General features: G+C 41.7%; 1 protein-coding gene and 1 non-coding gene across 13 annotated transcripts in view; both read right to left on the minus strand.

Annotated features, from left to right (window-relative positions):
• The window catches only part of AAK1 (AP2 associated kinase 1), a 176,117-nt gene that overhangs the window by 36,355 nt on the left and 114,003 nt on the right, over positions 1-25,759 (minus strand). For 8 of the 12 annotated variants that reach the window (XM_064364198.1, XM_064364199.1, XM_064364201.1 and 5 more), the window contains 8 exons: positions 24,489-24,568; positions 22,445-22,599; positions 20,553-20,842; positions 16,142-16,435; positions 12,280-12,512; positions 10,474-10,631; positions 8,817-8,921; positions 199-294 (listed from right to left, as the gene is read on the minus strand). In XM_064364198.1, coding sequence (XP_064220268.1) covers positions 199-294; positions 8,817-8,921; positions 10,474-10,631; positions 12,280-12,512; positions 16,142-16,435; positions 20,553-20,842; positions 22,445-22,599; positions 24,489-24,568 — 1,411 coding nt within the window. The remainder of the gene's footprint in view (positions 1-198; positions 295-8,816; positions 8,922-10,473; positions 10,632-12,279; positions 12,513-16,141; positions 16,436-20,552; positions 20,843-22,444; positions 22,600-24,488; positions 24,569-25,759) is intronic. The other 4 variants (XM_064364200.1, XM_012433931.2, XM_064364205.1 and 1 more) reach the window with 3 other exon arrangements.
• On the minus strand, positions 21,651-21,782 carry LOC135269818 (small nucleolar RNA SNORA36 family). The gene has a single exon (XR_010338069.1). It is a non-coding gene; the product is annotated as a small nucleolar RNA SNORA36 family (small nucleolar RNA).

Below are 25,759 nucleotides of genomic sequence, written 5' to 3' on the forward strand. Positions count from 1 at the left end.
TTATCTTTGCTAAGGGCTGGTACCCTCCAAGACAAGTTTACCCCTCTTTTTGAGACACAGTAAAAATATACAATAGCAGCCTATTATTAGGGCTTGGAATTCAAATCCTTTTCATGGGGTGTTTAAGGCAGAACTTTCCACAGGGCCTGGGACATGCAAATCAAGCTGCTTAACCTCAAAACAGTTCTATTTACCTACCTGGTGCATCAGGTACTTGAAGAGGAATGAAAGGATCAGACACGCTTAGAAGCGGGAGGCCAGAGTCCACAGTCTGCCCACCCTTCCTTTTTTCAGCTGGAGTTTGGTTGGAAGAAAAGGAGGAGTCAGGAGAGAAAAAAAGAGAAAAGCAAAAACACCAAGTAAATCTAGGTAAGTTTACCCTCTATTAATGCAACAGCTCAAACTACAAGGCAAATCTAAACCTAGAATATAGGGGGAGGACTGGCTGTGGCCCAGTGTAACAGAGTGTCTATGAGATATTCAACCTGGTCCTTGTAACATATTATGAGATGCAATGAACGATAAAACCAGGATATTCTATGTCTGAATACCACTTCTTCCTGGGATATACTGCAGTCTACAGTGATCTCTTTCAGAATGTCTAGAGGAGGTATTGTCCATATCACACATTTTAGCACATAAACAAACATAACACTGTCTGTTTTGTAATCTAGTATGCATATAGGTACTTCCTATGTATCTATTACCCTCTTCAGGTCCTTTAAGGACTAAGTCCTATTATATCACCAAGATGTCTAATATAGTAATAGGCAGACACACAGAAAGGGGCAGAAATAGACTTCTTGCTTATTGCAAGATTAGACAAGCCCTAATCTCTGTACTATATTTAACATACTATTGGCATTCATTCTATATTTAGCAAAATGCAGGTTTACAGAAACCTATACACCCTATGGAATAGCAGAGCTTGATGTGGTCTCAATTTCCTGGCACAATTTTCTTATTTCCCATAAAAGAAAATGAAGCCTAAAAGTTAAATTGACTAGCCAGAGGTAGGATCAGAAGCCAGGTTTCTCGGTTTCTACTTTATTATTCTTTTTCTTTTTATTTTTTCTCTAAGAGACTGGGGTCTTGCTATATTAACCAGGATGGACTCAAATTCGTGGGCTCAAGCAATCCTCTAACCTCAGCCTCCCTAGTAGCTGGGACTACAGGCATGCACCACCACACCCAGCTTTACATTATCATTCTTTACTTTGCATTTTAGTATTCAGTTTGTTCATTAATCAGAATCTCATTTTGTCAGCTGTCTTTCTAGAAAAAAAAACAAAACAAAACTCATTTTGTTTCTATAAAGTGGGTTTTTAAAAAATGTTTTATTTTGAAGTAATACAGAATCACAAGAAGTTCCTGCACATACAGTTCCGCGAACCCTTCAACCAGCTTCCCCTAGTGGTGATGTCTTATGTAAACTGTAACCCAAGATCACTGACACCAGCACAGTCCTGTGGCCCTACACTCCTCGGTGCTCACCAGTTGTTATGTGACCCTATTTGTGTATGTGCGTATGGTTCTTATTTTCTTCCCTCAGTGCTGGTGTCACCTATACCTCCAGCTCTGGCACCGAACCCCGACCCTCTGTTCTGTTCTCCTTCCACCCCACCCTACCCTACTCATGCCTCTCTGCCTCTTTTCATCTTTCTCCCTGGACATCCCTGTCTTTCTCAATGACCCCTGAATCCCTCCTTCTCAACCTGAGTGGTGCTGAGTTGAATTTGGAAATTGTGGGACCCAGCATTTCCCCTCTACCAACACTGTTGGCTTGGGCCATCAAATGTAGGACATTTCTTTTCACCTCTCTTGGGCTCAGTGTTGTCTGTAAAACAAGCTTGCAGAGGAGTCAAAGTGCTGGGCATGCATGGGCATCGCTGGCAGCATCTCTGTGGGCACCTGGCTCTGATTTCCTTCTTTACCTGTTTCAGACTTTACCTGTCTCTGAATCTTGGTCTCTCTCCAGCTCTGCCTCTGGCATGAGGAGGATGCTCTGGGGTCTGCTAGGGGAGCTGTGATGAGATGGTAGAGTTCCCACCCCACCCACCTCTATTCCACATTTCTCCTAGCCAGTGGCGGACCAGACCTTTTTCTCCCCACCTCCCCTGCCCCTGAGAACCCAGTGCCCCAGTCCCTTGCTCTCTCTTGCTCAGTATGAAGTATCCCTTGAACAGACTCTACCACTGTCACAGCAGCCACCTCTGCCATTCTTAATGCTACCTCCTCAGGACCAGGAAGATGCAGTTTGAGAAGCATGACAAAGTAGAAGGCAAAGGTGGGACTGCTGGATAGACCAGCGACCCTTCTGGTTGCTGGAATCTGGCCGCCTCCTTTGCATCCTGGTTTCAAAGACATACGGTGCCTGCTTTTACTCCAGAGGCCCTTGAAATGTGGGAACCCAGTGCCCCAGTGCCCCAGGCCCAGACATGGAGGAGGTGGCATGCATGGTGCCTACCCTTCCTCAGGTATGCAGGAACCTCCCAGCCACAGTTCAACCAGATATGTAACAGGCAAATGCAACAGGGACAGACTGGGGTGTTAATGCCCAGATGTGGCAGAAGGGAATGGGGAGGCACAGTGGCATCCCCTCAGTGGGCAGCCTGGTGGCCCTGCCTAGACACTCCACCCAGCAGAAGGAAGGGTAACAGAGGTGTGGGTGTCTAGGAGGCACTGTGAGGCTACTCGCTGCCCACCTCCCTGCCACCTCCACAGCCACGTCCTACCCAGTGGCCAGTCAGCCCCAGTGTGCCAGCAGCTGCTACCAGACCCAGGTCAGTGACTAGCACACAGAACTCTCAGGACGGTGAGCATCTGCCCTCTTTATCTCCAGGCCTGCTCTGGGAAGTGGGGACAGGAGGAGAGGTCACCTCCAACCCCCAATGACACACTACTAGCCCCACCTTTCTTCTTTGGACTCTGAATGCCCACTCTCTAACCCTCAGCCCTTCCTTGGACTTCCAACACTCATTGGGATCCTAATCTCACATCTTCCAACACTCAACTTCTTGGACCTTCAACCTCTTTCTAGGACCCCCAACTCCTCATTCAAACCATATTTCTCAGTCTTTAAAGCACTCTTCATGGGGCCCCTAGTTCCCTTTGGGACCTTCACTTCCTCCAACCTTTGTGTATAGTTCTTTGCAACTTGATTCTACGTATAGATTAGAATGAGTAGCACTGCAACCATATACAGAACTGTTCCATGAAACCAAAGACCTCCTCATTCTACTCCAATGCAGTCACACCCACCCCTTATTCCTGTTACTGTGCTTTGGAAACCACTATTCTGTTTTCAGTCTCTATAATTTTGTTATTTAAGTGGGTTTTTAACTAAGTTGCTTTAAAGGTAGAAGGAGGACAAGAAGGGTAAAATAACTGCTTTTAAAGTTCTTGAAATATTTTAAAATGAGACACAATGAAACCTATGTAAAAGAAAAAAGTGAACTGCAAAATTGAATACATGGTGTAAGTCATGTCTGAAAAAACTTTTATATGCAGAAATAAAATTCTAGATATAAATACTGTAAAATGTCAGCAAATGCTCTCTCAAGATGGAGTTAGATTTTATTTCCTTTACTTTGGGCTTTTATTCATTTATCCGTATTTTAATAAATGAATATGTGTAACTAATATACAGGAAAACATCTGAAAATAAAGAGACACAATGTGAAGTTTTAAATGTTTGCCTGTTTTTCCTCCAATGTATAGACACAGTTCATCATTTTTGCAGCTTTTCCCATAAAAATGTTTAATATAGCCCTATGCCATCCTCCTGAACCCATTATGAAATTTCCTGCTTCATTTCTCCTTTGATCAGTCATAAGGTTTAAAATCTGTAAAGAGTCTGAGTTCAGATAGAAAATTTATAGAAAATGATGCCATCCTGCACTTTGTACAAGTGAGAGCAAATTAGTTCCTGGGATCTAGACATACTTTTCTGTCATTTGTAAAGAATGAAGGTGTCACAGAAAGGAAACATTTACACTGCAAACAAGAGAGAGGGAAAATACCAAATGTTCACAGAAAAAGATCAGATAAACTGAGGAAACTATAAAGACACTTTTTAATGTTTGCAAAAGCTTAGTGTTGCTGATTTATGAGATTCCTGAGATATGATTATAACTAGTTTTTGAGCTGGGCTGCAGGTACAAATCTCTATTCTGTCATTCTCCAGCTGTGCCATTGAGCAGGTGGCCTTTGTGAGGATCATTTAAGATAGTGAGTAAAAAAACCGCTTATCCAGTTGGTTTAACATGCGTCATGTGCTTGATATATGTTTAATTTTATTAATGTCATAACTTTACTCAAATGTGTGTTTGTGGTCAGGCCTTTAATTCCCTTAAAAAAAATACTACCATTTGCAGCCTTCAGAGCAAACATAAAGTGATGGAAAGGCAGAAAGAAAACCAAAATAAACCTCATTAAAAAACAGCTCACACAAACCATGAGACATAACCATGTGTAATAGATGACAACTAGGCATTAAAACTGGGGATGGTAGGGTGAGTAGATGGAAAATGATTAGAGACCTCGGTTGTTAACACTGGTAAATCCAAGGTCCTAAGCTTTGGCACAAAGCAACCCTTCTTAGTCATTCAACACATCTATATGGAGCCAAACATTGTGCCAAATTCTGGGATTCGGTAGCAAATAAGACTCTCAGAGTTTATTCTGTGACCCTCTTTCCAGACAAACTATATCCTATCCAGGTCCATGGCTAATCATCATTTTGATGTTCTACTTCAAAGACAACAGTCAACGCTTTACATGTTTGATACATTTGGTCAAGCATGTGGCACATCAAACTTCAAGCAGCATGCATGGGTTTTGGAACATTTTTAAATCTCACCAAAATATCAACATACTTATAAAATTTACACAAACAAAGCTAAAAGTGAAACAAAACTTTTTTTTAACAACTTAATAATGAAAAGCATAACTCCAAAATAATAATGAGAATATCATATGAAGATTTATGAGCTATGGTTAAACTCCATACAACTCCATATTTTTTTTTACTAGGGAAATACACACTTATTAGAAAGCATTCTCAATAAACAGTGTAATCTTCAAAGACTGAAGAAAGGCAACTGGAGAAAGAGAGAAGAGGACATTGGAATATTTTCACATGACAAAGCCTCCCTGAAGATTATGATTAGCCTCACCACTTTTGTGCTGGTTGAAAATGACTGTCAAATTGTGAAGAAACACTTACAGCCCGAGTACTTTATTTTTTAAAAAAGAATTTTAAAATATTTTACTATTTGTTCCTCTTAATATCACCAAAGCAAATCTAAGAAAAACAAGAAAATGGCTGGGTGCGGTGGCTCACGCCTGTGCTCAGCAGTTTGGGAAGCCGAGGCGGTGGATCATCTGAGATCAGGAGTTTGAGGCCAGCCTGATTAACATGGTGAAACCCCGTCTCTACTAAAAATACAAAAAATTAGCCGGCATGGTGGCACCCGCCTGTAATCCCAGCTACTAGGGAGGCTGAGGCAGAAGAATCACTTGAACCTGGGAGGTGGAAGCTGCAGTGAGCCGAGATCCCGCTATTGCACTTCAGCCTGGGTGACAGACCAAGACACAATCTCAAACCACCCCCAACAAACAAACAAGAAAATGCAATAAAGATAAAAGCAAAAGTTAAAGAATAGACAGAAAACAGAAGATTTTATAAATCTAAGCGTAGTCTCTGAAAATATAATAAAACATCCAACCTCTGGCTAGTTACCAAGAAAAAGAGAAACACAAATAACATACAATTAAAATTAATGTATACAGATAAAATAGTATAAAAGATATATACATATTGTACTTTAATGAAAAACTTTAAAACTGCAGATGATTTTCTAGGAAAAGTTAATATGTCACATATGAAGAACACTTACAAATGAATCTAAAAGGCAAAGGACACAAACAATACAAATCTCAAATAAATAAAAATGGGTCAGTAAATAAGGTTCTCTGGCCAGGCGTAGTGGCTCATGCCTATAATCCCAGCACTTTGGGAGGCTGAGGTGGGCGGACCACCTCAGGTTGGAAGATACAAGACCAGCCTGACCAACATGGAGAAATCCCGTCTATACTAAAAATACAAAATTAGCCGGGCGTGGTGGCACATGCCTGTAATCCCAACTACTCGGGAGGCTGAGTCAGGAGAATTGCTGGAACCCGGGAGGCGGAGGTTGTGGTGTGCCGAGATTGTGCCATTGCACTCCAGCCTGGGCAACAACAGCGAAACTCCATCTCAAAAAAATAAATAAGTAAATAATGTTCTCTGTCTATAATCTTTGGGCTGGGCTGTGCTGGGCCGGGTGAAGAAATGGTAGGGAAAATGACTCTCATCCACTATTAATTGAAATAAAATATATACAGCTTTCTTGGAATACAATTTGAGAATATGTATCAAAAACCTTAAAATATACATACTTTTGATTTAGCACATAGTCTCTTAGAAGTTATCTTAAAGAAACTGTAAAGGATATAAACAAAAATTTAGCTTCAAGAATATTTATATGGTGAAAAATTGATAACAATGTAAATATTCATAAAAGGGGATATTAAATAAATGTTACTATTCTTCCATGACCAATCATGTTGTAGATTAATATTTATTGACATGGAAACTGCTAATTTCCAGAGGATGTTTATAAAATGAATAACAAACTGGGCAACAGAAAGCCTTTCAGTATAGTTTACAGCAAAGACTGGACAGACCATACTGGTCAGAGTGCAATGAAAACATAACCTGAGTAACTTCTGGTTAAAGAATAAATTGAAACTTCTATTTAAAAATATTCAGAAAATAAGAATAAGAGAGCATTACATATCAAATAATATGAAATGACAAAGTTCTATTCAGAAATAAATTTATGAGGTTAGAAAAGCTACTAACATACGTAAAGAAAGCAGGCAGAAAGAACACATGATAAGGTTAAAAATAGATATTAATCAGTATAATTAAAAAGATCACTTTTAGAAGCATGCCAAATTCTGTACCTTACAAAGAATACTTTCAAAAGCTCACATTCATTGCAGAGGTATTTATAATAGTAAATAGTGAAATAAAGTGCAATTGGTTAAATATAGTAGGATATATCATACATCTAGTGTATCCTAGAAGTTTGTTTTTGAGACAGGATCTCATTCTGTTGCCCAGGCTAGAGGTCGAGCTCACTGCAACCTCTGCCCGGTGGGTTCAAGGGAACCTCCCACATCAGCTACCTGAGTAGCTGGGACTACAGGCGTGTGCTACCACACCTGGCTAATTTTTTTGGTAGAGATGAGGTTTCACCATGCTGGCCAGGCTTGTCTTAAACTCCTAACCTCAAGTGATCTGCCTGCCTTGGCCTCCCAAAGTGCTAGGACTACAGGTGTGAGCCACTGCGCCTGGCCATATAATGGAATTTAATGCAGGTACTTAAAAAAAAATTATATTTTAGGAGCTTCTTTAATGATGTAGGAGAAATGTGCCAGGTTCATTAAGTGGAAAAATTAGGCTTCAATATGACTATAAACATGCATATCAGGTTGGGCGTGGTGGCTCATGTCTGTAATCCCAGCACTTTGGGAGGCCAAGGCAGGCAGATCACCTGAAGTCAGGAGTTCAAGACCAGCCTGGCCAACATGGTGAAAACCCGTCTTTACTAAACATACAAAAATTAGCCAGGTGTGGTAGCACATGCCTGCAATCCCAGCTACTTGGGAGGCTGAGGCATGAGGATCACTTAAACCTGGGAGGTGAAGGTTGCAGTGAGCCAAGATTGTGCCACTGCACTCCAGCCTGGCGACAGAGCAAGACTCCATTTCAAAAAGAAAGAAAAAAAAGATGTATATCAGAGTCTCAAGAAGTGGGCCAAAGAGTGTACAAAATTGTGGTCATGTGGCTGGGTGCAGTGGCTCATGCCTGTAATCACAGCACTTTGGGAGGATTAGGCAGGCAGATCACCTGATGTCAGGAGTTCAAGACCAGCCTGGCCAACATGGGTGAAACCCTGTCTCTACAAACATACAAAAATTAGCCGGGAATGATGGCAGGTGCCTGTAATCCCAGCTACTCAGGAGGCTGAGGCAGGAGAATCACTTGAACCTGGGAGGTGGAGACTGCCATTAGCTAAGATTGTGCCATTGCACTCCAGCCTGGGTGACAGAGTGAGACTCCGTCTCAAAAAATAAAAAATAAAAAATTGTGGTCATGTGCATTTTGGTCAGGAAGCCTTATAACTTTCATTAGAGTCACAAAGATATCTGTGACTCTCAAAAGATTAAATGCCACTAGCAGACATCAAGATGGTATCCCTGGGCTATCTCTTGGTGGTGAGATCATGGAGAATTTTAACTTTCTTCTCTATAAATTACTAACTTTAATAAAATAAAATATATACACACACAAACACAGTTTAGAGGAGTGTTAGATGTAACAGAACATTTAATTTTAAAAATTCTTCAAGTCAACCCAGAAACCTAAGAAATTACAAGCAATAAACAGACCAGTGTTCCTCAAATCTATAAATATTTGCTTAAGGCATGCCTGTGGCCTAGAGAGAACAAGTCCTGTATATCACTGCCAGATTGTCCTGCCACATTAATTCAAAGTGGTTCTAAATCTTTAACCCTTTTTGATCAGAAAGATCTTGAATTTTAAAAAGCTTTAAATTAAATATTGGCCATAAAAAAAATATACATATATACATGTCACTGTCAAGATTTGGGTTTCACTGGCATGCTAGAGTTATCTGTGGAGTGAAAAACAATGTGAAGGTAACAACAGTGAACCTCGTGTTCCAGGTATTTGCCATACTAACCAGTTCCAGCAGAAAATGAGGTCGTAGCAAAAGCATCACCTTGGGTTGATTGAAAGCCTGGGATCAAACTCTCAGCTGAGCCTCCAAGCTTCTCGGGATGCTTGCCTGGAGAGACAAAACACCATTCAGTTCATTCTAGCAAAATCTTGTGAGGCACACACCCATGGAAGAGGTGAGGGGCACGCTCTGAACTGACTTCTCGACTTGACTACTTTTATTGCATTATGGTGACACACTGGCTATTTAGAGATCCTTGTCTAGTCATTGCAATAACTGAGAGAACAGCTGAGACAAAAAAAGGAAATTGTTAAGAATCAAAAGAGCATATCATCAGTTTTGCAAGATGAAAAGGGTTCTGGAGATTGGTTGGTTGCACAACAGTGTGAATGTACTTAACACTACGGAACTGTACATTTAATGCCTCCAGCCCACACTTGTAATGTGTTTACTTTATATAGCTCTAATGAGTTTGATGATCTGCTTTCCATGTTGGAAGCAGTTTAGGAGAGCAAATGAGAAGAGGGAGTGGCAGAGGTGGCAATAATGAGATGTTGTCAAAGAGAGTTATATATTATGCCCTATCTTCTGTTTAAAAAGGCAAGAAAGTAATAGGAATCTTTTTTTTTTTTTAATTTAAGAGACAGGGTCTCACTCTGTCACCCAGGCTGGAAAACAGTAATGAATTCATAGTCTACTGTAGCCTCGACCTCCTGGGCTCAAGTGATCCTTTCACCTCAGGCTCCCAAGAAGCTGAGACTACAGGTATGTGCCAAGATGCCCAGCTAACTTTCTAAATTTTTTTGTAGAGATAGGATCTTAGCATGTTGCCCAGGCTGGTCTTGAGCTCCTGGGCTGAAGCGATTCTCCTGCCTCAGCCTCCCAAAGTACTGGGTTACAGGCATGAGACACCACACTTGGCCTTGGAGTTTTAAAAGATTTCTATAAAATAATAGTTCAAACCAAAATATTTGGCCAATAGTTCATACCACACAATTGGTTCTCATCATTCCTTTATCCTGCACTCTTATCTACATTGAGAGTACTTTTTTTTATTAGAGTACTCTCTAATATTATTAGAATTATGCATATTAGAATTTGTTTCAAAGTGTGTGCATGTGCCTGTGTATGTGTCCTGCCTTCCAAAGTAGACTGTTTTCCAGGCAGAAGTGTATCTTCTACTTATTTAATCATCTTCCTGTGGTCAGTCAACAGTAATACAGAATGCTGATCATAGTGAAAGAAAGATTCAGTGTCCATGTGAGGGCACATTCATGGACAAGCAGTGACAACTTTCTGGGACAGTAAACCAACCTAGGATGAGGGAATCATCACACTCCTCCAAGGAGTGACCATGCCGATGCTGTTATCCTGATCTACGTCACCAAACCTTTCCTTTAAGTTTCTTCCCTAAGCCTCACACTCTCTTTGCTACCACCCACAACAGATCAGGATTTCCTAAAGATGAAGACTTCAGGCCCATGGTAAAAATAAAAACCAATTTGTATGCATACTTTGAAATCATGCCTTATGGAAAGGCCCAAGCCTATGTTTTCACTTGCATACCCTTCTAGAGTTACAATTCTTTCTCATTCCTGGTTATTTCCTAGCATAGAGAATCTACAATCAAGAAGCACCAAAAAAGACACAGCTTACTCACCTTCCCCCAGCTTGGCAAAGTCCTTGTTGAGTAGTTCTTCAGCTGTGAGTTTGGAGAAATTGTCGTCATCAAAAGGATTCCACGTAGACCCTTCTGAAGGATTATAAACATTTTGCTGAGAGGTCCGAGGAGAGCCTGATGGAGTGGTGGTTGCAGACCTAGGTAGGTTCCCACCCCCATGAAACAAACAGATATAAAAGTTGAACAAAACAAAAAGGGTAACCTTATTTTCTCTTTGTTTCAGGATCAGACTCTTTTCTGAGTCAAACCATCGTTTTCTACCACAGTGTTTTGTTGTTTTTTTTTTTGAGATGGAGTTGCAGTCTTTCACCCAGGTTGGAGTGCAATGGCACAATCTCGGCTCACTGCAACCTCCGCCCCCAGGATTCAAGCGATTCTCCTGCCTCAGCCTCCTGAGTAGCTGGGATTATAGGTGCCTGCCACCACGCCTGGCTAATTTTTGTATTTTTAGTAGGGACAGGGTTTCACCATGTTGGCCAGGCTAGTCTCGAACTCCTGACCTCAGGTGATCCACCCTTCTTGGCCTCCCAAAGTGCTGGGATTACAGGCGTGAGCCACTGCTCCCGGCCCACAGTGTTTTCCTAAAAGGGCTTTCCACAGCACCTGAACAATTTCCACAGATATCCTTCCCACTTTGTGAAATGAACGTCTCCTTTCCTTCATGACTCACTACCTCCCACTACTTCTTTAATCTCCTGCTTAGGTTTTTAGTCTTATCTGCAAGTTGTTTCAGTTCAGGATCTAAAAACAATCTGTTCTTAGACTTGTGTATCCTGTGGTGACCACCATAACATCTAAAATAACTGACCCCTGGAGGGGCAGGAAAGAGCTCTATTTAGGCTGTACCCCATCTTTCAGGATCCAGTATGCATAGAGTTAAGGGCCACCTCACAATTAAAAAGAAATAAAGACAGTTACCACTACTTTGTGCATCTAAGTATCATTACATCATTTTCTTAAAAAGTCTCTCTGAACTTAATTGAAAGATTTTAACTTTAAAGTGCGTGGTTCCAATATAGCTAAGGGTCTGAAACTGCATCTACCCAACACTCATCAAAATCTACTTGTCAGGCACAGAGCCAGTCCCTGGGTTTCCAAAGGTTGACTAAGACATGGTCGTTGTCTTGGAGAATTCACAAACTAGTTAGTCAGACATACAAATAATTAATGATAATACAGTGTCATACAAGTGCAAAAAAAAGGTTCAGATAAAAATTATACATCAGAGGAAGGGTCAAAGAAAAGTCAACCTCTGACATGGATCTTGATGAATAAATGAACACTCCCTAGGTGGGCAAGGAGGAGTGCGGCAGTCCCAGGAGAGGGCATAGGAGGAACAAAGGGCTCGAGAAGGTAAAGAGTGGCAAGTCGGCCTGTGGGACACAACAGGCCCTGCTGTGTTAAGCGGTGTGCTCAGCTATCATCTGACAGGTAATGAGGAGCCAATGAAAGAGTTTCAGCCTGAAGAGACTCGGTCAGATCGAGAGTTTAGAAAAGACACTGTAGAGCATGGAATGAGTGAGAGAATGAAAACGGGGGGGCAAGTAAGAAAAGATTTCTTAAGATTAGTGTGGCCCATGCACTAAAGACAAATTCATAGTTGTTCATTAAACACAAGTACATGCAAGATGAAACAAGCCACTCAGAAAAATAAATGAACACAAGTACACACCACTGTATTTGTATTACACACATCTACACACTTATGCAAAGACTCACACACTAACAGCCACAGGCAGAACTTGCCCACAGAGTTAAGAACAACAAAGAGGAAGTACCACATACTTGGACTTATTGAGACTGGCCTCAGCTGCAGCTGCCTGGAGCAGCTGGGTTGATTTGCTGGCAGGGACCCCAAAGACTGCGCTGTGGGTTACGTCACTGAGAATACGCCTGTGCCCAGCACGTTGGGTTTTGGGGGATGAGGGAGGAGTGAGAGATCCAGCTTTCTGCCCCTGGACGGCAGGAGGTGGGGTTGTCTGAACCTTTGGCTGTTGTCTTACTGGGGCTTGAATCTGCTAGAAAGAGAGATGGAAAGTGTTTCACTAAATTAAAAAAAAAAGTTAAAGGGAAAACAAATAGATAAGTGTAACAACAACAAAAAAATGCCACATGAGCGCTAACATGGGACTCAAATGGCTAAGTTTAACAATAACACCCAGAAAGAAAAATGCAGGCTTTGACAATCTGTGCTGCAACTTTAAGACTGATTACAACTTGGTATTTGTCTGATACACATAAATTTCAATCTTCATCAGCAATAATATACAGGGTAACCATATGTTAACCATAATCAGCCCAGAGCATAAGAATGCAGAAGCTATTCCTAGCTGTAAAGATCTGGAATTTATCATAAAGGACCACTTTCTATTTCTGGAGACACATACAAACCCAATCAGAATGCTTTCAAAGGGCAGGCAATAGATCCTATCACCACAGAGGCCAATGAAGACATACCTCCAGCTGAAACATATTTAAGCTGAATAATTTCTGCTAAGAGATCCCTCACTCTCTGCCATAGCAAGACCGCATGTTGGGAATGAGTCAGATAGAATTCTACTGTGATTAATAAATGTTACTGCTTTTTTGTTTGCTTTAAACTTCTATTTTAGGAGTACATGTGCAGTTTTGTTATAGAGGTAAACAGGTAAACTCGTGTCACAGGGGTTTGTTATACAGATTATTTTGTCACCAAGGTACTAAGCCTAGTCACAAGAGTTATTTTTTCTGATCATCTCCCTCCTCCCACCCTCCACCTTCAAGTAGGTCCCAGCGTCTGTTGTTTCCCTCTTTGTGCCCATGAGTTCTCATCATTTAGCTCCTACTTGTTAAGTGAGAACATGTGCTATTCAGTTTTCTGTTCCTGCATTAGTCTGCTAAGGATAATGGCCTCTAGCTCCATCTATGTTCTTGCAAAGGCTCTATCCTCCTTCTTTTTTATGGCTGCGTAATATTCCATGGTGTATATATGTACCACATTTTCTTTATCCAGTCTGCCACTGATAGGATTTTAGGTTGATCCCATGTTTTTGCTATTCTGCACAGTGCTGCAATAAACATACACATGCATGTGTCTTTACGGTAGAGCAATTTATACTCCTCTGAGTATATACCCAGTGATAGGTTTGCTGGGTTGAATAGTAGTTCTGTTTTTAGCTCTGTGAAGAATTGCAGAGAGCTCTGCTTTCCACAATGATTGAACTAAGGTGTTCTTACCACTTGGAGAACATTTTTCTCTCCTGTTCTCCAAATGCAGCACACTGAAGACCAGATGCCTCCTTCAGGACCTTGCCCTATAACAGCAATCTACAGACACTAAGCGGTTTGTACCTGTTAGGCTACACCTCCCAGGGTTCTGGCAGACAGTTTTACTTCTACTTAGAACCAAAGAATGTGAGAGCTGAAAGGGGTCTTAGAAAACACAGATTTCAACTCCTGTACTTTAGAGGTGAGACTACAGCCCACTGAAGCCAAGTGCTCATTCAAGGTCACAGGGTTAATTGGAAGCAGAGCCCATGTCTCCTGACTGTGGATCAGGACTCTTTTCTGCACCATGATGCTGTCCCATCCACACAGGATTGGAAACAGGGAGGAGGGAGAGACAGACCACAGGAGAAGGAATAAAAAGACTCAGATGTCTATCTTGCTGAAGATTTTTTAAAAAAATAAAATATGTAATTATAAAAGGAGTATAATCACATAATGAAATGTAAGAATACAGAAAAGAGGCTTCTATTCCACCACTCTAGTATGACTAGATACAATTCTTATATTTTTGGTGTCTTATATTTTAAGTCTCTTTTCAAGTACATAGTTTTTCCATAATTTCACAATTCTTTTAACATTACCTCATGAACATTTCTTTTCATACTGTTGTACAGACTTTATAACCAAGCGTTTTAATGGCTGCACAGTTGGGTTCCTCAGCAATTTAGGTTGCTTCCATTCTTTGGGCTATCATTAATAAGACTGCAATAAACATCTAGGGCATATGGCCATTTTCCCTTTGCCAATTATTGCTTTATGATGGCTACGGGGTATGCTTTACGTCCACTCACTTGCTTCTCTAGATTAGCCCTGCCAAGAGTCAGTGGAGACAGGGATGGGTCAAAGCTGAGAAGCTCTATGGCTCCTGGCCAAAGCACGGTTTACTTCTATTTCCTCTCTGTCCCCAAAACCACCTATCCCAGAGCAAAGTGTTCAAAGTATTTTTTCATCCAGAGAACATGGAGAAAGTTCATAATTCATTCCCAAGACAGTGGACACTTTCGTCTAGGAAAAGCACAGGGGACTCTCATAAGTGTAGTCAGTAGTAGTTGATCATTTTATCACCCTGGATGAGCATTTGTTATAATCAAACTTAAACATGGATCAGGATTCTTTGATTCTTGCCCCAGCTCTGCTACGATCAGTCTATACGTCTTGGGCAACCATTTTCTAGTCTATGCCTCAGTTTCCAATTCCATAAAATGAGAAGATTGGACTGGATAATTAAGGTCCCTTCTAGCTACATCGTGTACTAATTTTTAAAAAAACTCTTTTTCCACGAACAAGAGGAACTTTATCTCCTGTTAAAAATACAGAGACTCACTGTCTACTCCACGCCTGCAGGAAGTCTGAGTTGTTTTATAAACAAAGGTGTAAAGACACTAAACATACACTTAGCTGAGACTTAAAGAAGACAATCTATTTACGGCACTGCTTCCTTTCAAAGGGATGTAGCTTTTCTGGTTTAACACGGGAGACAAAACTCTATTAGAAATCAATCCTCAGAAAGATGGTTTCTTACTTTTTCTTTGCTTGTCTAGTAGTTGGACTTCCCTGGGAGTAAGAGGGTAGCTGTGACACTCTATCAGCTGGGTATGCAAAATGTCTTTTTCTAACACCATAAAATTTTCTATCACTATCACTCAGAAAAATATGAGCACAGAAAAAAAGCCACTTATTAAAGGCCAAAGCACGATGTGCCCGTGTGTGCTGAAACTGTAGAGGACAATTAGAAAATGGGTTCTGATGCCATACTCAGCCAGTATCTAAAAGTGGACATGCCCAATCTAAATTGACAAGATTGCTCAAATGACTGGATACTCAGATGCTCTAGTACCCAGGAGGATTGCACCAGGGTAAATGGTCCCAGGTAAGCAGGTACTTGACAGGAGCTGCAAGGTAAACTTAAATAATGTGGTGAGTAATGTCATCCAAAACAAAGAAAGAATAAACAGCATGGAGGACTCAGGGCAAAGGTGGGGTCACACAACTTCCAGAGCCTGGAAAGGGCATAATGGATGAAACTGTCCCTTGAGGAAGGGAAAGGAATTAGCTCTAATCCTACCTAGGTCCTTGACTGTTCAAAGTGACCCTGACAGAGATGATGAACAGACCTTCCTGCTAGCCTAGTTTCAGAGTGATAAAAATTAAGAAGGTTCTTTATCAGTAGGCTAGAATCATTTTTTAAAAAACCTCTATCTTCTACAGAACATCTCATACCATTCTTGGATATATCAAGGAAAGTTCAAATATTTGAACCACCAGGGTGGGAAAGCGACCTAGCCCCTCATCAGCTGCTGCCATCTTTCCCACCCTTTCCCTAGCTCTCACTGCACACTCCTCTCCTGCTTTTGTGCTCTGAGCTCTGGCTGATTCTTACCGCTGGCTCCTGGGCAGGGGCTGGCTGTGGGGCTGCAGTTGGCTGTGCTTGAGGCTGCTGTCCTGCTGCCACAGTGGGCTTTTGCTGTAAGGCAGCTTGCTGAGTCATCAGCTGTTGTTGATGCAGGGCTGTGGCCAGCTGCTGCTGCTGTTGCTGTTGTTGTTGTTGCTGCTGCTGCTGCTGCTGCTGCTGCTGGTAGAAATTCTGCATTAGCTGCTGTTGAGAGCCTCCTTGAGACACCACAGGGAACTGAGCAATTCCTGGTTGCTGGCTTGCTGGATGTACTGCCTGAAACTGAGTAAGAAATGAGGAGGTGAATAAGTGCCTGTCCCAGAATAATAGTCACAAAAGACAAATGTCTCAGTAACAGTGAAAACCAGTGATCAAGCCAAAGGCAAAGGCAAGTAAAAAAGTCTTTAGGCTATATAATCCCAGCACTTTGGGAGGCTGAGGCGGGTGGATCACAAAGTCAAGAGATCAAGACCATCCTGGTGAACATGGTGAAACCCCGTCTCTACTAAAAATACAAAAATTAGCTGGGCATGGTGGTGCGCGCCTGTAGTCCCAGCTACTCGGGAGGCTGAGGCAGGAGAACTGCTTGAACTCAGGAGGCGGAGATTGCAGTGAGCCGAGATTGCACCATTGCACTCCAGCCTGGGTAACAAGAGCGAAACTCCGAAAAAAAAAAAAAAAGAAAAAAAGAAAAGTCTTTTTTTAGTCTTTTTAGGCTAGACCTAAAATCTCATGATGGAGACCTCAGGGCATTAAAATATAACACAGCAGTACCTTACACCGTTAGGCTCCATCCATAGCACCAAGCTGCCTCCTGCATTAAAGACTGGCCTTCCAAGAGGGATTCTGGGCCCTCCCTAAGGGAAGCTATCTGACTAAACATCATGTGACTCCATAAGCTAGAGTATAGCAGGAGCTAATAAACAATCTCCTAATCACAGAGGTAATCCTTCTTATAAAGGGATTCGAAGTAGCCAAGATTAAAATGCTTCCCTACCTGAACAGGATGAAGCAATGATGACACTGAAAAGAATAACCTAAATGTTAACTCATCTATTAAGACTCATCTCAAGTCTTCTTAAAAATTATTTCCCAAGAGCTCTATTTTTATTAAACTTCCTTAAACATCCAAAATAGTCAGTATACTCTATGACACTTTTTTTTTTTTTGAGATAGGGTCTTGCTCTGTTGCCCAGGCTGGAATGTAGTGGCACAATCTTGGCTCACTGCACCCTTCACCTCCTGGGCTCAAGTGATCATCCCACCTCAGCCTCCCGAGTAGCCGGTATCACAGGTGCACACCACCATGCCTGGCTAATTTTTTTTCTTATTTTTTGTAGACACACAGTCTCACAATGTTGCCCAGGCTGTCTCAACCTCCTCGTATTAAGCAATCCTCCTGCTTCAGCCTCCCAAAGTGCTGAGATTACAAGCACGAGCCGCTGTGCCTGGCCCACACTTATATGTCTCTCTAATCCCCACTGTTAAGGGTTGTGTACTACGTACACAAACAGAGCTCAAAATAAGGGCCTGCCGATGAACTAAGGTCAAGACTGTATCTCTGAACATCCCATATACTGTTATGTGTTATTAGAGTCAATTGGGAGGATACTGTTTGTCTACTGGGGCAAAGTTAAAGGGTTAACAAAGTAGAAAATGTTAAAAAAAAAAATAGCTGTCTATAAAACAGCAAAATACTGGAAACAACCCAAATGTCTATCAACAGGAGACTGGCCGATTAAATAAACCATGATGGATATGTCCTGAAGGAAATATCAAATGGAATACTCTGGAATTGTAAATAGGAATGAGCGATGCCCTCTGTATATGGGTTGGTTGGAGATAGAATTTTGCAGATTTAACTTTGAAATTATGTAAATGTTTTACATATCCACGAAACAGAATTAAACTAAAATTTAAAAAGCAATAACTAAAAATCAAAAGCAAAACCATGCAAATAAACCAGTTTATCAAATTGGTAGCTGAATGCTCCAGAAAATAATGTGATAAACAATCTAAGGGTAAAAAGGGCAAGGAAATCTTAAACTCTTTTCAGTAATCACATGGTTATTGCTATCTTAAAACGATAGATCAATTAATTAACTACATTAATGCTGTTAAGACTCAAGATTTCCAGATAAAAACACAACAAAATCCAAGAAGTTAAACAGAAATCCAGTAATTACAAATCCAAATTAGGAATATAAACCTGAATTCATAATGCCTATTCTCTAACAAAACAAAACAAAACATATTTTTTAATTGTCCACTGAGAAGGCCTAGAAACAACAATCAATCCATTAGGCAAAATGGTATCTCTAGCATCAAAACTGTGGATTCTAAACATTATTTTCACTAAAAAGAAATAGAGCTCCTAAGAAAAATGGATGACTTCAAGTCAAGGGCAGTATGATCCTGGAGGGCAGCATGATCCTAGATAGCAAGGAAATCATTAAACACCACTGGCCAAAGTTGGGACAATCTGAGCTTTAAAATAAATTTTTAAAAACTGCAATATGTGAGGCACAGTGGTGTGCACCTATAGCCCCAGCTGCTCAGAAGGCTGAGGCAGGAGGATTGCTTGAGCCCAGGAATTCTGGGTTGTAGTGTGCTATGCCGGTTAGGTGTCTGCATTAAGTTCAGCATCAGTATGGGGAACTCCCGGGAGCAGGGGACCACCAGGTTGCCTAAGGAGGGTTGAACCAGCCCAGATTGGGAATAGAGCAGGTCAAAACTCCTGTGCTGATCAGTAGTGGGATCCTGCCTGTGAATAGTCACTGCACTCCAGCCTGGGCAACACAGCAAGGCCCCATCTCTAGTAAACACACACATACAAAAAGAGCAATGTATTCAAATATATCAAATATGTTAAAATCTAAGAATTCATACTGATACTAAACTCAACAAAACAAAAACCTCACTGTTCACCTTTGGATGCTAAGAGGGAACAAATTTATTACTCTGAAAACTAGTAAACAAAAGGAAAGAATCAAGTGTTTCCCCTGCCTTTTCTGTATAAACAATACCTCAGGGTAACTAAAGAGTTGATGAAAAAATTTCTTCATGGAAAACTTCCAGCCCCCAAATGAAGAGGGTTGGAATATCATTGTACCATTCTTGATGAATTAAGGAACCTGGGAAATGATCAGCTATGGCTGCTAAGCTAATGGGGAATGTTAAACAAACGGATCAGACAGACAACAGCTCAACACACTGATTGATCTTTTTTTTTCCCTTTTTTAAATGTTTTTGGAAAACACGGTCTTCAGGGAGATCTGAAAGTACATGCTCCCTGATCTTAATATTAATGAAATAGAGGTCGACGAGACATTATAGACCTCCTGACACTATGAAACAGGAAGAACAAAGAACAACTGTCAGATTGAATCGAATACTGAGTAAGCCTCAAGAAATTGCCAGTGTACACGGAAGATGGTCAAACACATCAAATGACACCACAGCATACAATCAGCTAAACCCAGAATGTGGAAAATTCCACGAGACAATCCAGTTTCTTTGAAAAATTAAATGACAAAAAGGAAAAAAAAAAAGGTGGGGAGAGGGAACCAATGGATGAAATAGGACTTAAAAGATATATCAACCAACTGCATTGGCTAATGTGTGTAATTCCAGTGTTTCGGGAGGCTGAGGTGGGATGATGGCTTGAGGCCAGGAGTTTGAGACTAGCCTGGGCAAAATAATGAGGCCCCCTATCTCTACCAATAAAAATTAGCCAGGCATAGTGGCACATGCTTATAGTCCTAGCTGCTTGACAGACTCAGCTGGGATGATCACTTGAGCCCAGGAATTGGAGGTTGCAGTGAGCTATAACCACACCACTTCAGTTCAGCCTGGGAAACAGAGCAAGACCCTATCTCCAAAAAAAAAAGATATACTAATCATTATAAAATGAATATGTTCACAGTAAAAAAATGTGAAAAAATATATGAAAAGATAATGTAAAACAATATAGACCAACTTAATACAATCTGTTCTTATCGGATACTGATTCAAACAAGCCAACTTAATTATGAGCATCAGAAACAGTTAAACACTCATGCATATTTGACAATAAGAAACTACTGTTATTTTTTCCTTTATTTGATAATGGCGCTACAGTTATATTAGAAAAAAAAAAGCAGTCCTTAAAAAATAGCTCTTGTACTGATGTTCCTCAATCAGGTGACAGATTCCTCATGGCCTGAGAAAAAGGATGAAGGGGTGTGTGTGATGGATCCGCTTCTCAATGCTTTAGTATCTACATCTATGAGAAATGGTGAAGTAATGTTTAATGGCTCTCTATTAAACATTACTTAAAGAGAAGATACCTTTACCTAGTGGGCCTTGTCATAGTCATGACTCAGATACGCAAGCAAGGGCCACACTCTGACCACCTTACCTGCTGAGTCTGGGCCTGCTGCTGCTGCTGGTAAAATGTGCCCACCGGTTGCTGCTGTGGTGGCGGTGGCTGTTGCTGCTGCTGTTGCTGCTTGAGGAAGAGTTGCTGCTGGTGCTGGGGTGTGGCCTGGGCCTGAGTGGGCAGACCCTGGGCCTGAGTGGAAGGCGTCTGCTGTGGAGTGGGAGGAGCCTGTGGCTGCTTGGCCTGAGATTGTGGCAGAGGCTGGCTGGGTGGGGCTTGGGGTTTTGGTTGGGGAACACTGGCTAAAAGGCCAGGCTGATTGCTGGATCCTGCAAAGAGAATAAACTCCATGTAAGGGCTCCAAACTCTTCCAGACAAAAGTGGCTTTCTGTCTTGCCAAACAGTTAATAGGGGGTGACAAATGGAAAGATTATCCCAAGATACATGTGCTCCTCACTGTCTTTCCACATGCTCTGTCCCACCTGGAATGTCTTTCTATCTTCTTGCTAAATTATGTATTTCAAATTTATCAAAACAAGGTTCAATATTGCCTCCTTAAGAAAGTATTCCTTTATTAATCACCCCATTTAGTCAATTACAACTTAAGTTGGCACCCTAAGTGTCTACATATTCAACTGGCCTTTGGTACATATACCTAAGTTTTGCCCCTCTTGGCATGCAGCATGACAAAATCATTCCCTGGTGATTTATATGTAGCTTATCCCAGTCTGGATGCTTGACTATAAGTAGATGGCCATCACATTCACCAAAAGCAGTTTCCTGGTAGGGTTCAGTTACTCGATATTTTGGATCAATCCTTTTTATGAAACAAAGCTCTCTCATCTCATTAGAAACAGAATACCAAAACATGAAGGTGTGGTAGATACTTCAAGGGAAAAGCATTAAGGAAACAACATTCCTCTGCGAATATCAAAAGAGATGAGTCTTGTTTCTATTTCTTTTTTTTGAGGGGGGGCATGTATGAAAATAAATCAGTTTCTTTGTATCTCAGCTAATCAGACCCCAAACTTCCTAAAATCGAATGTAACCTGTTTGCTAGTCCAAGTCCTTCAGCCTCTTCAGTCCTGTCTGTTTTAGGCATCTTTAACTGTTGATTTATTAGAACCAAGTAGGCATTTTTGTAGGCTAGGAGGCAAATGAATAGAATCATGCTTTCTACCTAATCATTTCCCTTGGCCCATTTCAATGTCCCAAAGTTTAATTAACAGAACAGGGAAGATGCCCTGGACTGAACTCAACACTTTGGAAGAGTCTTGTTTCTTTAAAGGCAAAGGGAAATATATGAAATAAAGAGGTAGGATAAGGTTCTAAACCCCAAAAATCCAGACCAGGTCTAGAAAAAGATAGAGACAACGGGCTTTAGTGGTCTTGGAGATCCATCTCAGAATTAAAGGAGGTCCCCCCTTTCGTCAGTCATATGCCTACAATTTCTTTCTTTCTTTTTTTTTTTTAAATGGAGTTTCGCTCTTATCACCCAGGCTGGAGTGCAAAGACATGGTCTCGGCTCACTGTAACCTCTGCCTCCCGGGTTCAAGCAATTCTCCTGGCTCAGCCTCCCCAATAGCTGAGATTATAGGTGCACGTCACCATGCCTGGTTAATTTTTTGTATTTTTTTTTAGTAGAGATGGGTTATCATCATGTTGGCCAAGCTATTCTTGAAATTAACTCCTGACCTCAGGTGATTCACCCACCTCAGCCTCCCAAAGTGCTGCGATTACAGGCATGAGCCACCATGCCTGGCCATTGCCAGACAATTTCAATGGCAGTTTCTTCCTGTTCCTCAAGGAACACTGTTATCTCTATGTGCCTCTGGATTCCAATCCTAAAGCAAACCAGGCTTTCCAAGATTTCCCTGTTGTCCAGAATAACAAAGAGATGTACTGAGCTTCAAACCAATCTAGATACTAACCTGCAGCCTGAGGTGGGGGCTGAACAGTGGCCCTCTTCCGGGGTGTCAGGGCCGGCTGGATGGGAAGGATTCCTGGGTTCGGCTGAGTCTGCCCAGCTTTAGGCCTCTGGCGGGGTGCAATTGAAGTCTCTGTGGTGGGAATGGGATCTGTCAGTCTAGAAAGGGAAAAGAGAAAGGTTCATATTAAAGTATGGGAAAAATGGAAGGGTATAAGCAGAGGACACGATGCTTCCACTTCCACATCGACCCAAACCTTCCAGATCTGCTTAATTGACGCTTCCCAAAAGATCTTCCACAGGATGTCATTATGTTACCAGACCTTCTGAATACAGGCTTGGTGGGCAAATAAATTTGTAAAACACTGATCAAAATATACTGAGTGGCTTTCCTTCTAGCAGAGCTTTTCATGTGTGAATATGCATGGCATGGAGAATCTCAAAGAGAATGCTATATAGAATGCAGTGTTTCTCAAGCTTATTTCATCTTGTGGCCCTTTTAACCGGCACCTCCTAGGATTTCCCAAAATACACTTTGGGTGATGATGCAAAGAGGGGTTTGAGGCACATGGTTTTCAGATGCAGAGAGAATTCAAACTGGTCAGCAACTAGCTGTCAAAGTGGTCTCTCTACAATGAAATGAGTGAATCCAACATGGCACTAGAAGGAAAAAGTAAATAATTCAAGTTAAAGGATTTAAAAATAGGAAGTGTGACAGAAACTCCATTTCCTCCAATATACATACTACTTTTTTTCCACAGTAACAAAAGTTTTAGTTGGGCACAGGATTACCCAGAGTAAAAATCACATTGCCCAGTCTCTTTTGCAAATTGATATGATCCTGTTTCTAAGTCCTGGCATTACATGAGATGTAAGAAGATTTTTATGTTGCAGTTTCCAGAAACCATAAGAAATAACTGGTGCATGTCCCCTGTCTCTCTTCTTTGACTACTCTTTGATCCTGTTGCTAGAAGCGTTGCCTTCCGATGGCCTTCCCAGCCTTTCCTGGCTCCCTCCCTGTTTTCTCTCACTTGGGCATTTCCTCAAATAACATCTTTGTTTGTTTAATCCTCTTTTGGCATCTGCTTTTTGGAAGTCCCTAGGTTGAATAGACTGTGATTAGCTAAGACCCAGAGAGTCTTCTGCTGTTCATGGACCTCATGCTTTGACCTACACTTTCCTAATGTGGTTGGAGCCACAGAAAGTAAAAAGGAAAGGGAGGCTGAGTATTAGGGTGGTGAATATGGCTAACCAAAAGCTAGGCCACATGTTTAGGATACTTTTTGCTGTTTTTTTCAAAGAGATAGGGTCTCGCTGTATTGCCCAGTCTGATCCCAATCTCCTGACCTCAAGCAATTCTCTTGCCTCAGCCTCCAGAGCGGTTGGGACCACAGGCAGGTGCCACCACGCCTGGCTAATGTTTTGAATACTCTTGTACTAGCAACCTTCCTCTTTTTTTTTTTTTTCTGAGATGGAGTCTGGCTCTGTCGTCCAGGCTGGAGTGAAGTGGTGCCATGTCAGCTTACTGCAACCTCCACCTCCTAGGTTCAAGTGATTCTACTGCCTCAGCCTCCCGAGTAGCTGGGAATACAGGCATGTGCCACCATACCTGGCTAATTTTTATAATTTTAGTAGAGACGGGGTTTTGTCATGTTGGTTAGGCTGGTCTTGAACTTCTGACCTCAGGTTCTACCCTCCTTGGCTTCCCAAAGTGATGGGATTACAGATGTAAGCCACCAAGCCCCACCGTACTAGCAACATTTAAAGTCTGCTGTTGCCTCATCTTTGAATGCCCCTGAGCCTATTCCTATGCAAAGAAAACAGCTTTAGAGTTCTTGATTCTCTTTCAAATTTAGATCACAATATTTCATGATATTTCTTTTTGCATTCCCAAAGAACAGTTTCTGCCTAGGCAAAATAGAGCTTGCTTTCCTGATCTGTGCAGCCCCTGGTCACGACAGCATACATAAGGATCAAGAAACACAGGCATCATTCTCTGCAGCTGTGGCAATCCAAGGAGGACATGTGCTCATGAAGGCATGTCTTACCTGGCCTTTGGCTGGGTCTTTTTTGCAGCTGCCTCACTGGCTTTCACTGGTTCAGGAAGCTTTGCAGGAATGGGAGAGTTCTATAGAATTGCAAAAAAGGAAAAAAAAAAAGGATATCACAGATTTCTTTCGCTAACGAATAAGCAGCCTGATTGGGACTGAGAGCTGATGGAAACACATTTTGGGATCTTCTGGAGCAGCTTCCAGGCCCTGAGCTCTGTCTGGTAGAGGGAAGGAAAGTTAACCAAATGCGTATCAGACTCAGCCACAGGCAGGGAAGTAAAGTATCTGAGAAGAGGAGAGAGTAGCTTGTATGTAGCATATGCTCCCCATTCTCTACCTCATGTACCATGCTGAGTCACTGCAGCTTGATCTTCTCAGTACCCTTCTTCTCCTATAGCACAGCTTGGAACTGATGCTATGAAAGGAATGGGAAGGAAATGTCTGTAGCTGGTATTATTCTGGATCCCAGACAGATCTTCATTCAAGGTTACCAATGTGTCAAACCAGGGTGCACTGAGTCTGCTCAGAGAAAACCACAGCCACCCCTGTGTATGGCTGCTGAGCCAGTACCCCTTTCCAACATGTAAGGTACTACTCGATCCACAAGCCAAGGAGAGTTCCTCTGGCTTGAAATCTGCACTATCCATCTAATAATGCCCCGTGAGGGAGCACCAGCTAGCTGTCCCTAACCCTAAAACAAGTGCTTACCACTACTGAGTGAGTACCAAATGACATGAGACTTGTGAGGTGTACTTTTAAAAAGCTAGTTACCAATCTGAATGCTTTCACTTAGATTTCACATTATCTTTATGAATGGTAAAGTGGGACTACAAAAGAAGACACAGTCATGGCAGGTTACTGCACAGTATCCCTCGTTTTAATCTGGGAAACCCAACACACAGAATGCTAGTTATAAAACTGGCCTTTTAGTAGGGTCTTCTCACTTCCTTCATGTTTCCAGGTGGGGGGAATCTCTGCTAGAAAATTTCTAGTACTTCCTCTTCTTCAATCATTCCTCTCCGAAAGGAGAACAGTTGACTTCTGTGACTGATAAGACTGTGGAAAAAGTGAGCTGGTCTGGTTTGCTATTGCCCTCCTTCCTTTATAGAAGAGCTGGTCCCCCAGGATTCAGGTGTTTACATCTTAGTCATGTGGTCTAATGCTAGGGAGCCTGACTGGTCAAGTTACATCTTCTGACTCAACCTTATTAGTAACAAAGCCAATATTCTGAGCTCCACCTGGATGAACCCCACATCTGATTCCAAATG

The sequence above is a fragment of the Aotus nancymaae genome, unplaced genomic scaffold, assembly GCF_030222135.1.
Source record: "Aotus nancymaae isolate 86718 unplaced genomic scaffold, 86718_ANA_hifiasm-v0.15.2.pri h1tg000057l, whole genome shotgun sequence".
Classification (NCBI taxonomy): domain Eukaryota; kingdom Metazoa; phylum Chordata; class Mammalia; order Primates; family Aotidae; genus Aotus; species Aotus nancymaae.